Here is a 16683-nt window from a genome sequence, read left to right as displayed (position 1 = left end):
AAATCTGTATTTTTGGCAAAGCTGTTAATTCTATGGGTTTCAGACAGTTGGGTTTCAGGTCTTGAATTCTGTTGCACCAGGGGCTGCTGTGGCATTCCTACCAAGTGCACTTCATCTTTTCCAGCCCAGCTGCACTGAGCAGCCTCCTCTGAAGCTGTTTCAAGTGTCTGGTTGCTGCAGCCCCAACTGTCTGGCTTGCAGCTGCATCTGACCCTCCTGCTATGGTCCCTTAACTTCTCCTTGCAGCTCGTCTTGTAACTTCTCGACTTTGCTTGTCTTGATGACCCCATTTTTAAGTATTCCAGTTTTCATTGTTGGGTATCATCTCAACCTGTAATTTTCTCATTTCTGAACTGAAAAAAGTTTACATGATTTGGTTTAATACTTTCCTCCACTCTCTCAGAAATAGTGCGTAGACCACCTGACATCACAGCATAAACATATGAACTAATGAATGAAGCTCTTCACATACTTGTACAAAAGCAAAAAGAAGTAATGTTTTCACTCATTTTCACTGAGGCTAGTCTAAAGTAAGAAGAATGAAATGTCCCTCCTGCAGAGAGCATAAATATATGTTGATAACATGCTGTAAATTAAATATTGTATTTCTTCCAAAAACGAAGAGGACTCTGGTTTGGGCATTTGGAGCAAAATGAGCTCAGACATCTGTTCTGTTTTCTGCCCAGTGTGTACTTGAGCTGGGGCACATGTGGAATTCTGCTAAAATGATAATATAAATTAATGGCCCTTCACACTTCATTGCTTGAATGAGTCAGAAGTTATTTTCTTCTGGTTTTGAGTCCCAGGTGCAGCACTTTCTGACTAACAAATGTGATTCTCTAAAAGGGAAGAAAGACCAATGATTTGAAACTACAACAACCTCTTCTCTATGGTCTGAGTACAGACATGTAATAGAGAAAAGGAAAGCACATCAACTGACAGGGTGGAGGAAAGGGATCCTGTCCAGAAATATGATGTTGGTGAAGAAGTGGTTTGTGATTTGGGCAACAGCTTCCATTTCTGGTCTTTGCTTCTGGCTTCGTGTAGAAACCTAAGCAGGTCATTTGCATATATGTCCCAAACAGACGACCCATTTCTTTGATTTTTGGTATCCAAATTGAGTTGCTATGTGACTGATATTCCGTTGCTATTTAGGCTGGTCTAGAGTACTAACAAAGGGAAAGATTTCTACTTTTACAAAAACTTAGTCAGATTAAGATGGATGTTACAGTCCCTCCACCTGGACCAGCATGGGCTTTGTTCTCAGAGGCTGAGCCACTCTTGCTCTCCAAAGAGGGCTGACAGATCTCTAATCTGTCTCACTATTATTAAAGTGTATCTCTGATCTATCTTGCTGAAGGTCCCTAAAAATGAGCATAGTTTCAATATTAAAGAAACACTTATAACTTTTACCCTCATCCCCTGTTGCATCCTGGGTTTGGGTTTGGATTAGGGATTCTGATCTGTGTTAGCTAGCCGAGTTCTGTGCACCCCCGTGCACCCCTGTGTTTTCTCCCCCCTGTGGTGGCTCGCTCCAGGCTGCCTGCCATTGGAGCTTCCCCCCGCCACTCCTGTAACCACTCCCCCGTCCAGTCCTGAGAATTCTGTGTCTGTCACCCCGTTCCCGCGACCCCACTCGCCCCGAGGCCCCGTGTCCGCCCCGCCGCGTTCCTGTTGGTCGCCATGGTCCACGCCATCGCCACGGCGCCTGTCCCAATTGGGCGGGAGGGCCCTTGCCCTCCCTGTCACACCCCCTATATCATCCCACTGCCCCCCGGTCCCGTCGCCTTTTCCCCCACGTGGGCGCTGGAAATGCGGGTCGCGGCCTCTCTGCCGCAGCTCTCCGTGGCCATTAAAACCTTCCCGCTTCCCTCGTGGCTGATTTGGACATTCCTTCGCTCTTTACCAACGTCGCTCACGTGGGTGACAGAACCCAGCAAGCCCCGACTGGCGCGCCGCGGCAGTGGCACGCGGGAGCAAGCGGCAAACCCGGTCTCCAGAGAGGCGGTGCCGACAGGCGCCGGAGCTTCCCGGAGCCGGGAGAAACAACGGAGAGCCGCAATTCCCTCTAATGACATTCCATAGATAGCTGAGCATGGTAGGGTAGCGTGAAAAGTGATTGGGCAAGGTTCACTAATTCTATAACTTCTAATTTATAAATTGTCCCGAACATTAATTTTAATGTGTAATGGAAAATTGTGGAGCTGAATAAGAGGAGACTCTGGAGACACTTCTAGGCTTGTACTGATATATATGTTATATATATGGATGTACATAATCCAGCTGAAGCTGCAGCATCTGTGCCTCTGTGCTTTCCTAATTGGGATAGGGAGGACAAAATGTGCCAAGAAGATATCCAGACAGCTTGAAACTGGTTTTCATCATGGCATCAAGGGTGTTGGGAAGATAATTTGGGATTTTCTTTGACATCTTCATACTTTATCAGTTCTTTGGTGACATCCAGATAATATCCCCCATTTGAGAACGGGATTATTTTCAATAAGAAGGGACAAAATTAATTTATTTCATTGGCGTTGCCTGATGCAATTTTCAAGAAAATGGAAAAAATCCCTCCAATGCTGACAATATATCTTAACCCTGAGGCCTTCCTCAGTATTACAGTAGTGATAATTCAGTCTAACAGTGGTATGTGCATGAAGAAAATCTTTTGTTATATATTCTTTCTGCTCAGCCCAGGGGCAGGAATATAGTACACAGAACCACAGGAATTAAACACTGTCAGGTTCATTCCCACTTTAACCACACCTGCAGTACAGTAGCACAGTAACAACTGAACTGCCTCATCTGCTCTTTGAAAAGTAGGAAGACCCCAGCAAAAATCTGCATGTCAGGACTTGATCAGAGAATAAAAACTTGTATATTTTGTGCATTTTTGTATATTTTAAGCTTTTGAGAGAATTGTTTTGCTACTATTTCTAGAATATTTTTCAAAGACTGAATTACATTCTCCAGTGAATTCCAATGATTCTTGTACACAGACACCTGTTTTCTCTCCATAAGCTCTGCCAAATGTAGTTTCTAGCTTACTCTTTATGCTCCTTAGTTGTGAGGGAGCCTCTCCTCATCCTTGAGTAACTGGTGTCATTGCAAAGGTCTCCATTTCTCATGGCAGGATGGAAGAGGCACTGCTGCAATGCAAGTATCTGTTGCCTCCTTTCTGCTGCGGAACTGTAGTATTTTCTGCTGCTGTAAAAGAGGGCAGGATGGTGTTGCTTTGCTGAACAAAAATGCCCTAGATCCTCCTGTGAACAGGAGAACATCCAGAATTCATTCTAATCTTCAGGCAATGGATACTTCTGTAAGTATTTGATGCCTGGGTAGACTTTTCTCATAGACTTTCTATGGTAAAAATTACTATAGATAATGCATAAAAATGGGATTAAGGTAAAATTCAGATACTTTTTTTCCTTTGGAATGTTTCTAGTGTCCTATAGTATGTTTATAGTATGTGACACCAGAGTTATGTACTGGAAACCTGTTCTGGTTCCTTTTAGGTAACATTTTTTGGGAGGTCTTGCTGTATAAAGAGGTATTTTCTGAATTTTCAGCGCTAGCCTTTTCCAGTTTTGGGAATAAGAGGAGGTTTTTTTTAATGGCATTTAAGCTACAGCAAAACCTAATGAAAGCAAGAACCAAATCTATGTATTTAGACATAAAACATTCAGCCTGTGTCAGGACTGGCATTTGAAGGATCTAGCATAATAAGAAAACATTATGGTATATCCCAAGGATAGGGGAAAATCTTTCCTGCTTATAGAAGTCACCTACTGCCTTTGTTTTTCAGTTCAAAGCTTTCTATGGAGTGGGGAAAGTCCAAACGCAGATTGTCTAAACAAGACAAGATTTCTGTACTGCTGCATCTTGCTTAAAGGGACAGCAAAAGCTCTTTATCATTTTTTTAAGGAAACACCCTAGTTGTCATAGAAATCTCATTAATTTTATTAGTGTTTTTGTTAGGAATTGTCTTTGGTTAAGTATATGTAAGTGTTGATGTCTGTGTAAAAGCTGAAAAGTGAATTTTCCACATTAAGTTGTTTACCTTCCTAATAAAGAAATAAAGGAAAAAATGTGAGTGGAGAGGAGAGAACAGAAAAAGATGTTAATGTGTAACATTTTAGTTCTTGTAGTTTGAACTATACAAGTTCAGACATTTCAAGTGGAACACCTCAGCATTACAAAGGTACTTTCCTGGTATGCAACAGCTCTTACAATTGAGAATTTATTCATATGATTCAGGAAAAGACCTTGCCTATTCTTGGAAGGCAAGGATGGAAAATTTCAGTTTGGAGTTCTTAAAAATGATGATCAAATCAAATAAAAAAGATGTTAGAAACTCATCTAGAAATCAATTACAGAATACTTACATGATTTAAGAATAGCTAATTTTTCTGCATATGCTATAATTTCCTGGTGGAATAAAGTATTAACATTTTTCACAGAAGTGAAAATTGATAGATGTTTATTTCAAGCAAAGATCAAATGCTGCCCATACCATAATTAAACAGAACTTGTAATTATGTGTTCTGTATCTCAGCTCACTTATTTCCCAGGATCTTCTATAACTTCATGTTGCTATATACAAATGGTAAACTCAAGACTTGACACTTCAGACCTGATTTACACGTGAGGATTTCTCATTTACCTGCCAATCTGTCACAGCCAGAACAGGCTTCTGAATTAGCATGTGATAGAAAGTACTGATTTTGTGATGAAAGATTTCAATCCTGATTTTGTAAAGTAGCCCCCAGAGCTCCCGAGCTGAGAGCAAAATTTATTCTGAGTTTGATCTGGGATGAATTTCTAATCACATTAGCTATAAAGGCAGCCTTTTAATTTCACGGTCCCTGGGAAAATGAAACTTGGGTAAGCTTTATGAAAAGCTTCTTCATAAACATCTGATACTGTAAGTCTTGGAATATCTATACTGAGGTGATGGAGCTGTAATTACATTTCTTTCTTGAGATATGCTTCCGAATTTTGGATGTTTGTAATTAAGTTATATCCTATATGCCAGGTTTTGCTGGATACAGTTATAAATACCAATCTTATTTGCACAACAAGACAGCATGTTTGGAAAGGCCTTAAGTTCCAATATTCTTGTGTATCTGTGGTATGAGGTTGATTATGGTACTGCACTCTCTTTCAAAGTGCTCCTGAATGTAGCTTCATGTTCTTCTATACAGTGCACTCCCAGGCATAAATGTTAGCACTGACTAAAGGAGCCCATGGCTGGAATCAGTGGGACATTTGAAACTGCTCTCAGGGGAAGTATCTGGACAGTGCAGTTGTACTGGCATTCTTGAGAGTGAAGTAGTTTAGTGTTTTGGGTGATCTCAGGCTTTCAGGGTGAGAGTTTATTAACTGAGTCTGTTCTGTGGAGTGAAAATTACAATGGTGCTTGTGCAGGAGGAAGGGCTTTAAGCAAAGCTTGAGATTTCAACATGCTGTTGGGATTGCTGCAAACATGTAAACCTGTGAGAGCAGTTTGTTGCACAACCCTGGCAGCTCCAGAGAGGGTTTGGACTTGTGACTCAGTACTCTGCTGTCCTGTGTTTTAAAGCAGCGCTTCTCTTCTGATACTGTTTAGCAAGTGGGGAAGAAAGTCTTTCATTATTGCATTTCAGAGGTAGGGCAAAACACTAGTAGAGACTGCACCTTGGTAATTTCACCTTAACATCCAGTAGCTGCTCAGTAATAATCTAGGTAGACCTGTGGCTTCAAGTGTAGGTGGGAACTAGTTTATATGGGGCTGTCATTAGGCTGTCAAAGCCAACATTGACATAGTGAACCTGAAAGAATACGGTAAGAGACTTCATAAGAAGTGTAGAGCAAAAGAAGTTTACTTAAGGGTATCAAAACAGAATTACTATGATAAACTCTTTCCAGATAAACCATTTTTGTCTTTTTTGCCCAATTTTTTCCCCTTAGAGAACAAACATGGTACTGGCTAGAGGGAAAAGAGCCTTGCATTAAGTTAGTGGAGGTGTTTGGGGCAGAGGGCAGGGAAGCACACCCAAGCATGGCTGGAGATTGCTCCTGGTACCCCTGTCATGAGATGTCCCAGCAGAACTGGGAATAACAATGTGTTTTAGCTCAAAGAGCACTTACAGCCTTGTGGACTCAAAATCTTGTTGAAAACAAGAATACCAAATATTGAACCAGAATGGGAAAGGCAAAGAGCTTTTGCTGATGGTCAGAGAGCTTAACTCCTGCCTGATGAAGCCTCATGAAGAAAGTTTGATAAAGGCAGAGACCTGAAGCCCTGGCCACTGCCAGGAGAAACACAGGATTTCAGTCTCATTGTGTCTGGCAATTATTAATTTTCTGTTTATCTGTCCTCAGTGTTTTGGTCCATTGGGAATTACCTGCTGTATGAACATGCTTGAACAGGCCAGCTGATCTATCTTAGGTGGATCAATGTAGACTGTCTCCAGTTAAAGTGTGAGTGCTAGAAACTCAGGCAGTTTTTACAATAGCAAGTAGTATGATGTAAGAGTGACAGATTTTAGACTGGATGTTGGTACTAAGGATATGACATCCACACTGTGAATTTAAGGAATTCTAATGCTTTGGACAATGGAATTCATATGGCAAAACACTTTTATTATTCCAATATACAGTCTGAGGATTCAAGGATTGAATGCTCACGTCAGTAGAAGTGCAACTCTTGGCCTAAGTTCAATATATTTGTTTGCCCCAATATTGTACCAGATCAGCTTCATGTATGCCAGAAACAGAAAATGTATCCTTGGTTGACTTTATATTACTTCTCTCTACATTTTCTCTCAAAATGATGTCCCGTTAGGCTAAAGCGCTTTGCAAGAAAGTCCATTCATTTTTTTACTTATCTAGTGAATTATTAAATTAAACCCAGAAAAATGTTTACCTATGCTCCCAATGAATTCCTATCAATAGGAATAGGAATTTATCAGGTAAAAATGCTATCAAATTTATCCACTTTCTTACTAATAGAGTGGAATTCAGAAAATGATCTGCAAATAGATCAATGTTTTCCCAGCTAGTGATAGAGGGGAAAGCTACATGGAATAGTAACAACCATTAGGTGAAGAACAGCAACACACTATATTAAACTGATGTCTTCTTGGTTTCATCGGCTCATAGAGAAAATTCCCTAATATTATTTTGGTGTAGTACTAGAAAAGAAATAATATATTTGAACATTAAGGATATCCTTTGAAATGAACTTGATTTGTCACAAGTTATGTGAAGGCATTTCTCAACTGTTATATCTATATTTGCTTATTCAGTACTGTATTTAAATTCTATTTAGATTACTTTCAACTTATCACTTCGTTAAACTGATCACTTAAATAAATCCCTGAGTAGCAGATGAACCAATTCTGAAAATTTGACCTCAAATACAATACAAGCAAAGAGCCTTTATGTTCTGGAATAGGTTGAACTTGTACTTTTACGAATATTACGGTTGTCCCTTTCTGCTCTGAGGAAGAATAACACCCAGCATCTAGTGCAGAAGAGACTTTCCTGTCAGCTGATCTGAACCACAGCTCTTGTAAACATTCCAGGATCCTAATCCTGAGGAAGTCCCACCTCTACCAATTAATCTTAAAGTTCACGTGAGCAGGAGGTTTCAATTCTCATTTTTCCTGATTTATTAACAGAGCAACTGTCAGAGTAGAAGTGTATTAGTCATTCAATGGGGAAATGGAAAAAAATGAGACACTTACGGCTGGTGCATTGTTTTGAATCTGCTCAGCTCATATTCTGATGCATTCTGAAAAGAGAGAAAACAGGTTTTATAGTTTAAATGAAGATCATTTTAGTCAAGAGCAATTCAAGAAGTGAAATACATGATATTTTAAAAAGCGAATGAAGGAAAGACCTGAAGAAACAGTTTTTAGTTTTGTAGCTACATGCTTGTCTCATCTTGGTTAATGCTTAACTTTTTGTTATTAGCCTGTTGCAATATTTCTAGAAAGCTGGTAGAACACATTACATTGCTAAACTGGAATTTTACCAGGCATGTGGCAGATTAAATTACGCTGGTTAATGAATCATTCAAGAAGTGATAAGCAAGCCATTTAATATGGTCTCTTCACCACAGAATTTCTTTGTATTTTTTTCACTCAAATCAGCAGATTAGTATAACAATGGTTGAGTAGAAGATACTTTAACAATGGCTGGGATATTATTAACTTCATGTTTGCTCTGTTCTTGTTCTAAAGTTCTGCATGACTTCTCAACCTATGAAATGCTGGTGATGAAAAATAGAATTTGTAGTGTGCTACCTTGGCACATAAAGTGCCCATTCTAGTGCTGAACAAGCTATGCAGGTACTGGAAAGAATTTCCCCAAATGATTTCCCCAAATGATAGTTTGTGTACCTCTATATACCTTTCACCTCAATGTGAACAAGGAGTTCATGCAGTACTTTTGATGTTCAAAGTAGTGCACAGCTTGCAGGCAAACTTCCTAAGTCAGAGTTTTAAGTTAGTCTAAATAAAACCTTTTTTTTTTAATCTATGGGTTTTTCTTTAGTGTAAAATTTCCAGCACAGTCTCTGGATTGTACTTAGACCAAGTGTGGGATTGCATGTTTTCAGTCCAGAAACCTTCTAATGCTAAAATGCCCCCTTTTTCAGCATAGATTTCAGCAGAGGATAGGTCAGGCTGAAAACATGTCCATTTAGTAGATTCAATTGCAACCCTCCATCTATTTTTGTGTTGGGAATACACAAATTAACTTGTGTATTTCCTGACACTTCATAGGTGTATCTATAGTGGATGTGAAATCTCTGAAATAGATACTTTCCAGTGAACACAGTGATATTGAGTTCACTGTGGTACGACTGATGTTTGCCCAGATCTGTTTTTTCTGAATAATGTCCCAGCCATCAGTCCCAAACCAAACTATTTTGCCTTTTCTCACCATCTCATCAGCATGATAGATGGGTTTGTATCAGGCATACAAATCGAGACACTAATAAGTATATGAGAGATCAAGTGGAAGACATACACATTCTCAGTGAAAACATATTTCCTCAGTCTATATTTCAATCCCAGCAAATCTCTGCATTTCTTTGACGTATTTGTTGTGAAAATATGCCATTTCAGACAGTACAGAAGCCCCTACATTTAATATTTAGCCTGTAATTATACTGTATCAAAAAGCAGCTGCATATCTACATGCAGTGGGTATGGTAATTAGCAGATGATCCAGCAGATCTAGAAATCACCAAATTCCTGAGGAAATTTAAAACTGCATTGAACTGTGTGATTGCTATACAGGCCCATCTGGGCTCCTTTGGCTTCATCAGCTGTAGTGGTGACTCACCAAATTGCCTCTGCATATCAATGATCAGCAGGAGTAGGGCCATTTCCTCACCTCCTCTTGCACTTTTTAAGAAGAGGAGGAGGAGGCGGCTATGCTTTTTGTTGATAGGGTTTGATTCCTGTTCACTTCCTTTTCTTTGCAAAATAGAGTATTTAACCCTTTACTTATTCGCACAAAGATTTCCACGGTGTAATGGCTTGGTGATTTCAGAGAAATCTCTTGTGTAACTTTCAGTCCTTGCAAGATGCTGTTTGCTGTAATGTGCTGCCTAAGCACAGCTGCCGTTCCACACAGGCAAGTGCTGTGTGTATGGTCAGATCAGGCGCTTTTTAAACTTGCAGTGGAGCTTGGTAGAGAAGGAAGCTATGGATCTAAGTGATTCCTTTATTGGGGAATATTTTATTGAGAGAGTTTTAACCTATTTCTCCTCCGCGGGATAATCTCCAATGAGGGGATCAAGCTATGTGTTTCACTGAGCTTTGAGATGATTCCTATTTATGGGTCCAGCTGAAAGTTAATTTTCCCCCCCTTCTTCTTCAGTAAAATGCACGATTGATTGAAGCTAAGAGCTGCTCCTGCTGCCCTTTAGCAGCAGAATTCTGGTCCTAGGAAAGAGTACAAAAATATCTCGCAAACCCTACACTTTTGAAATTACACAGTAACTTCTGTAGGAAGATGACTAATGCTTCCAGTTTTTAATTAACCATTGCTTCTGTTGTTGCTTATGATATACACTGTTAGTGATTCATATTGGCATGAATGGAATAAGTTGCAAATGAGTATGTGTGATAAAGAAGAAGTTAAAGTAGTTTCTTTCCTGGAGGGATTTGAGTTGCCAAATATACAATGAAGAAATAAAGGGACAGATTGTTCTTAAGGGTTTTTTGTTTGTTTGTTTGTTTATTTGGTTTTTTGTGTGTGTTTGGTTTGTTGTTTTGTATGTTTGTTTTTTTTATGTTTACAGTTTTATATTAGAGCACAATTTAGAAAGCATATAGAAAAATCTGTTCTCTTCTAGCCTGCTGTTGATTTCCTCATTTCTATTGGCTGCTTCATTCACCCAACATCAACTTTCTTACTAACTCACTCAGTTCAGTAGCTCAGAGTAACCAAAATTCCTAGCTTGCAGATCAAGCCAACCAGCTTTGTTCTGCAGATAGCATCCTGGAGCGAGAGAAATGCTGTAGTAGTGCAAGTGTTTGAGGTGTGTCTTTGCTCCTTTACTTGCAGAAGCATGTCTTGGACCTGAGCCCATCCTGCTGTAGCTGCCTGCCACCATGGGTGCTGACAAGGGAGATGCCTTGCATCAAAAGCAGAGAGCAGGTACGATCTGGAGAATCTGGAGCTGGGGGTGCACAAGTGGGTTTTGTGAATTTTCATCTGGAGAGCTTTAGACTGGCTCATATCCATGGACTGTGCAGCACATGCAGAGCAGTTTGGCATGTCTGAGGTGCTCTGCTTCTGTGGAGGGAGCAGTGTGGGGTGTGGGTGGCTCACATGCCATGGCTGGGTGGGATTTAGGGTATTTTGCAGTCCTGGGGATGTCTGGTAGGTGGATTAGGGATAGTGAGTGTGTGGAAGGAAGGCAAAGGGAATGGGGCAAAATGTTGCAACACAATATGTAGCATATATAGCATCCTTGTCTGCCCCAGACATGGCACTTCTCTAAGGAAGTCACGAACATTGCTGTCAGCAGCCATGGGACTGGATGGGTTTTGGATTCCGTGTTTGCCTTGGAGGATTTTTGCCATGCTTTTGTGGTTGCTGAGATTGTGCAAAGGGACGGTTTCAATCGAGTTGCTGCCTAAAAAAAGGCATGTCTTTAGATGTCTTTGGAGAAGGTTGTTGGTAGAGTTGATTGCATGATACAGTGTTTTCAACTCTATTTTGAAGTTCATTGAAGTACATCTTTCTCCCTCCTTGCTTTCCATCCCTTTCTGGTAGGCAAGCACTTCTATGAGATGGATATGGCTGCAGGTGCAAAGAATACCTTGAGTAATCCAGGAGAGCTGTGAAGGATCAGTTGGAGCTTGAAAATGTCAGATTTTGATGTGAATGAAGGTGAGGGGTTCCTTTGACATTATGGTAAACAAGCAGAGTATGTTGCTAGCCCAAATGTCAATATCTGGGCAGTATAGCTTCATGTAAGGTGACAGTCTTGTCGTTACTTTATAAAAATTCAGAGCTACATTCTGTAACTTTGCCAGTTCTGGGCATGGACAGCTTTGGAGATGTTTGTTGCTTTTTGTGGAGTATACATATATTTGACTGTAATAACTTATAATGAATTTGACTTCATCCCAATTTTCTTCAGAGATTTTTCTTCAGGGGTCAAAGTAAGGACAGATTTGCTTGACAAAAAGAAATTTAATTTTGTGTAAAGTAAATGCATAATATAGAAGTTCTGTATTAAATATGACCAAGTTTATGTTAAGACTAGCTAATGAAAACTGTTCTTAAGAAAAACACCTGTAAAGAGCCCTTGTAGGAGATTAGGAGGAATGTACAGCTGCATTTTTAACTCTTCAGAGACAGAGATTTGAAGCATAAACAAAAACTATCTGCATTTAGGCAGTCAATATAGGTAAAAATATGAAAAATCATAAAATTGCAATAGCCATATAAATGATATTCCTTATTAACTCTCATGGCAGCCTATCTGTAATTACTTTGGAATTTCTTAGTCAAAAAATGTAATGGCATTTCTTAGTAGAAATGTCCTTATGGAATATAAAAATATCTATGGGGAATAAAAGTAAGATTTCAGTGCTGGCCTCTAGAGACACAACCTGAGATATAGAGTTTTGTCAGTGATATCTGGCAAAAACTGCCAGTGTCTCAGACTGAGTAAATAATGGAATAAAGGCATAGTGGATTTTTTTTTTTCCTTTAATAAAGGAGAGCTATGCCCCGAGGGGCTGGGGAAGAAGTGGAGAGAAGGTAAATAAAATGTGAGTTACTTCAAATTAAAGGTCAGTTCAGAAAGAATGAGAATTGTAATAAGAATAGAGAGCTGATTCTATTGTGAATGGAGAATTACTATTTTTAAGGGAATTGGCCATTTTTAAGTGTGTAAAACTGACATCTAGTGGTAGCAATAGCACTTTGTGTGTACATTGGCTTTACAGTGAGACCAGTTTGCAGAGCAGATGAATAGATTGTAACTGTATTACATACTAAAATTGCAGTTCTCTGTACTGTAGCTGGGTGTTAGCATTTCGAACTAAATCTTGCTTCTTTTAGTAATATCTCACTTATATAATGCCAGGTCATCTTTCTGTATGCATGGCCTCATGCTAGAGAAGTGATGAATGGTTTCATTAGAGGAGAAAAGGTTGAAAGGGGCATGAGGGTTAAAAAAAAGGTGAGGCTAAGAGTTATAGAACGTCAGGGTCAATTGGGAAACTGTTTGGCAGATACCAATCTTAGACCTCCTATGAATGAACAGGAGAAGTCCAGCCTCAGAGCTCTGATGTGTTTCTCAGGTGTGGCATTACTCAGGAGTGTAAACTCCTTTGGGAGAGGAAGCAGGACTTTATGGCCAAAACTAAGATCTCACATGAATTCAGGCAAGATATGTGGGCTCTGAATCAATAAAGCATATAGGCATGTGCCTAAATAATTCCTATTTTCATTTGCTGAATCATGGTTAATATATTAATTGCTAATTCACATTTTTGTTCAAAGGGCATTTAAAAATATTTTTCTTTTCTCTTTTGTCTCACTTATGTTTTAGTGTCTTTGAAGAAAAAAATCCCTTGCTAAAACTCTGCATGCCTGCTCCACTAAGACTTTAATTTATCTTTGCCTCCATAATGTATAAATTTATACATTATGTATACATAATGTATAAATTACAAATCACAAGCAAAGATATACAAAAATGAAGTATCTATTATTTTAAAAATTGGTTTTTAAAACATGGCTTAGGGGCACCATACCTACAGTCAAATGGTGCAATTTAAAATGAACATGGAAAAATATAAAAGCATCATTCAAATCTATCTTCCAGATTATAAAATGAAAGACAAGGGTGAAGACAAAGGCAAATCTGAAGGAAGAAGGAAGTGTGTTTCAGTGAAAGTATAATTAGAAGCAGAGGGAAAAGCAAACCATAGATTATTTTTCCTGGGCTAGCAGTTTGTGGCAAGAATTGTCAAACTATATTGATCTATTTCTGGTTGTAAGTGTTTATTTTACAGTTTTCTCATTTCATAATAACTGTTGCAAATATTTCAGAGATAAAAAATGTTGGTAGCATAATTCTAATTCAATGTGTGTTTGTGCAGTTGTGCAGTTTCAAGGCTGGGGTGAATCATATGCTGCCTCTACATTCCATTTCTGTTACTTTCAAAACATGGTGAATCATATTTGTTGAACACCAATGTTGACATTCTGCAATGAGACTTGAGTCACAGTTATAGAAGTGGCATAAGAAACAGCAGCTGTCATTTCAGATAGTGGGAAAGCAGAGCTGAGCAGCAATCCTGTTTGCTGCAGAGCTCCTCTCTAAGGACGAGACTGGTTGTTAACACTTGTGCCAGCCAGAGCTGGGAGATGCAATCTTGTCTGTCCTGAACCTGGTAATCCACTGCAGGTGCTTAACAGCTCTAATAAGCTTTTGACCTTTTGGGTCTGAGTGGGAGCTGTTGCAATGACATGAGGCCAATTTCTATGTGCAATGGCACTCTGACTTTGTCTGCACTCCCTGGGGCGGCTTCTTACCTCTTGGACACTGATGCCTTTCCAAAGTTGTGGAAGCATGCTAGTAGCACAAGAATTGTTAATATATGTGAGATCTCCAAGATTTCAGAGCAGCTGCCTCTGTGTTTGGCTTATATAAAACCTTGTGTAGTACAAATGGATTTGTGTTGCTGGCAGTGGTGTTAGCAAGGGAATATGTTCAGGACGTGCTTGTTGTAAATAGGACTGCTGGGGTTGGGTTTCCTGGTCTGCTGTGAATTTGTCATCCCTCATGGAACGCTGCTGTTATTTTGTCCTCAGGCATGCTTTTAGTTAAAAAACTGCCAATCTAATATTGTGTTACTAAGACCTGTGTTCAGCATGTAATGGGAGTTGAAATCTAGATGTTTCCCGTACTGGAAGGAACAGTAGAGTATTCTACATTCTTTAGGGCAGCTGGAATTACTTTATTACATTGATGGAGAACTGTCTGTAGTATTGCTGCTCTAACACTTCAAATTAAAACCAAGACATTTTTGTGGTTCTGAGGATTCTGTACTGCCTCACCTACCACATTTTTTTAGCTGTTGAGATGGTAGAAACCTGTTTTTGCTCAACTGAAAGATGTTTTCTTTCAGTAGTAGCTCAGTGAACCTCTGTGGTTTGCATTGTTCTGATCCTGTTGTTCTGGTACTATTGCAATAGTACCAGCTTGTATTCAGAGCTCAGTGAAACCTTAAACTAGTTGACCCTTTGTTCTTATATGTGCTATGAGTAGGTTCATCTATGATTTATTTGTTTATGACCTAGGGTTTCTAACCTATTGTATACTGTAAGGTGTTTGCTCAGATTTGACTGTCCAAGGCTTTTTGAACCTATTTTACTCAATCTCATGTGTGGAATGAATGGTCTTCTCCTTGAAAACTGGCTGCAGAAATAACCTTGTTCTAAGACAGACAGTAAGGTTTCATTTGCAATATAAATCTGTTTATATAGTGCATACAATGGGAAAGGTCATGTTGTCTTTCCTAGAACATGATGTCCCCATTAGTCTTAGGCTGACCTGATGGAAAGATGAGAGGTTTCCAAGATTCTTTCAAAAATTATACTGCCTTCCTCACTGACTGTGTAATGTTCTGTGGGCCAAGCTCTGTCTGTATTTGCATGTCCTTATTGAAAGGACATTTACTGGAACGCAGAAAATAAAACCACTTCCCAAATCTTTGCAGCAAGGCACCAATATATGCCTAAGCAAATTAAGTTTTAGTGTTTGAAAGAGGAAGGAAGTTACCACATATAGAAATAACTGTGACCACCAGAAATTTAGCCTCAGCAAAAAAGCAGCAGAGCCTCTGCTGATGTAGGCTGCAAGTTTAGTAAGTCTGATTTCTTTTTATGAGGGAAGAGAATTCAAAAGGGCCAGCTGAAATGCCTCTAGTAGAACCATTTATCTCTAAAAATGCTTCATCAATTAAAGCAAGTTGTTTTTCAGGGCTTCTTTTACTTCATTGATGATTAAGACTCTATAAAAAAATTGGTAGAGTTGAATCAATTAATTTTCATGTTTTTTAATATAAGGTAAAAGACCCAAATGAGACATGTAAGCATTACTGACTTAGTGGTTCCAAAGCACTTTATTTTTATTTTTATGGGAAGTATGCAACTGTTCCTTCTGAATCAGAGCAAAGGGAAATATTGAAGGGTCAAAAGTTCCATTTTTGTACACATCTAAGAATTAAGGCCTGGAAAATATTTCTACTCTGTAGTCAAAATGCCTGTCACCTGAGAACAGGACATGCTGCAGGAATGTCCTCAGTACGGGGAGTCCTGCTAGAAGCAGACCTGGTGCTTTAAGAACTGACTTTTCCTTAGGACTCAGCCCAAGGTGAGTGCAGTAAGCTGTTAACCCAGTTTAATGGTGACACACAGCAGAATTGACACTGTCAGCTTCTGTTAATAACCTTGCCTTTGTCAGGGCTGAACCAGGTCTGAAGCCAGCTGCTGCTTCCAGCTCCCCGAGTGCTGCTCCAGTAACTGCATGCAGGTGATTTGAGTCAAGTGGTGCCCTTCTGTGTCTGGTTTATGCTGTGAAAACAAAGACTGTCCCTTGGCTGTGTGATTATGCACAGTTTCTTTCTAGTTCATCTTTCCTATTGAAACAATCTGGTTTTGTTATTTGGACCTTCCTTAAGTGAGCAGACATCTCTGCAGGCATGAAAAAGTCTCTTTAGTTCATCTAATTTGCTTACTAAGGGAATGGAAGGAGGCAAGAGCTAAAGTGGTTGTGGTGGTGGTGTTTTTGGTATTTGAATATTGAGTTAGTAGGAAGAGTAATGTCTGTAAACAAAAGCTGAGGCTGAGTTGGTGGTGCAAGATGCTCTGTGCATTGCACTGAAATACAAAACTCAGTTTTCTGGGTGCTGACTGTTTCCATCTTGCTCTCATGAGAGAAACTGAAAATATGACAACAGGAAATATCCTGTCAGGAATCAATTCTCAGGACACTGGTAGCTGAGACTGGCAAGGACTCTTCTTTCTTGGGGAAAGTTAAGTCGTAATCTTAGTTAACTGCTGCTGTACAAGCCAAGTAACAAAGTTCGGTGCTCCCCAGGTGTGTCACGCTGTCAGGAGCAGCCCGGGAGCAGTGGGATCAATCTTGAAGAA

The 16683-nt window shown here is 39.5% G+C and overlaps 1 protein-coding gene across 2 annotated transcripts in view; it reads right to left on the bottom strand.

Annotated features, from left to right (window-relative positions):
• Positions 1–16683, bottom strand: part of BLNK (B cell linker) — an 85269-nt gene that overhangs the window by 50943 nt on the left and 17643 nt on the right. Inside the window, exon 3 of one of the 2 annotated variants that reach the window (XM_053984301.1) lies at positions 7731–7777. In XM_053984301.1, coding sequence (XP_053840276.1) covers positions 7731–7777 — 47 coding nt within the window. Of the gene's footprint in view, positions 1–7730; positions 7914–16683 lie in introns of those variants that run through there. The other variant, XM_053984303.1, reaches the window with a different exon arrangement.

This window comes from Vidua macroura, chromosome 8, assembly GCF_024509145.1.
Source record: "Vidua macroura isolate BioBank_ID:100142 chromosome 8, ASM2450914v1, whole genome shotgun sequence".
Lineage (NCBI taxonomy): Eukaryota > Metazoa > Chordata > Aves > Passeriformes > Viduidae > Vidua > Vidua macroura.
The sequence above is the reverse complement of the archived record's forward strand: the minus strand, read 5'-3'. Positions and strand labels throughout refer to the sequence as shown.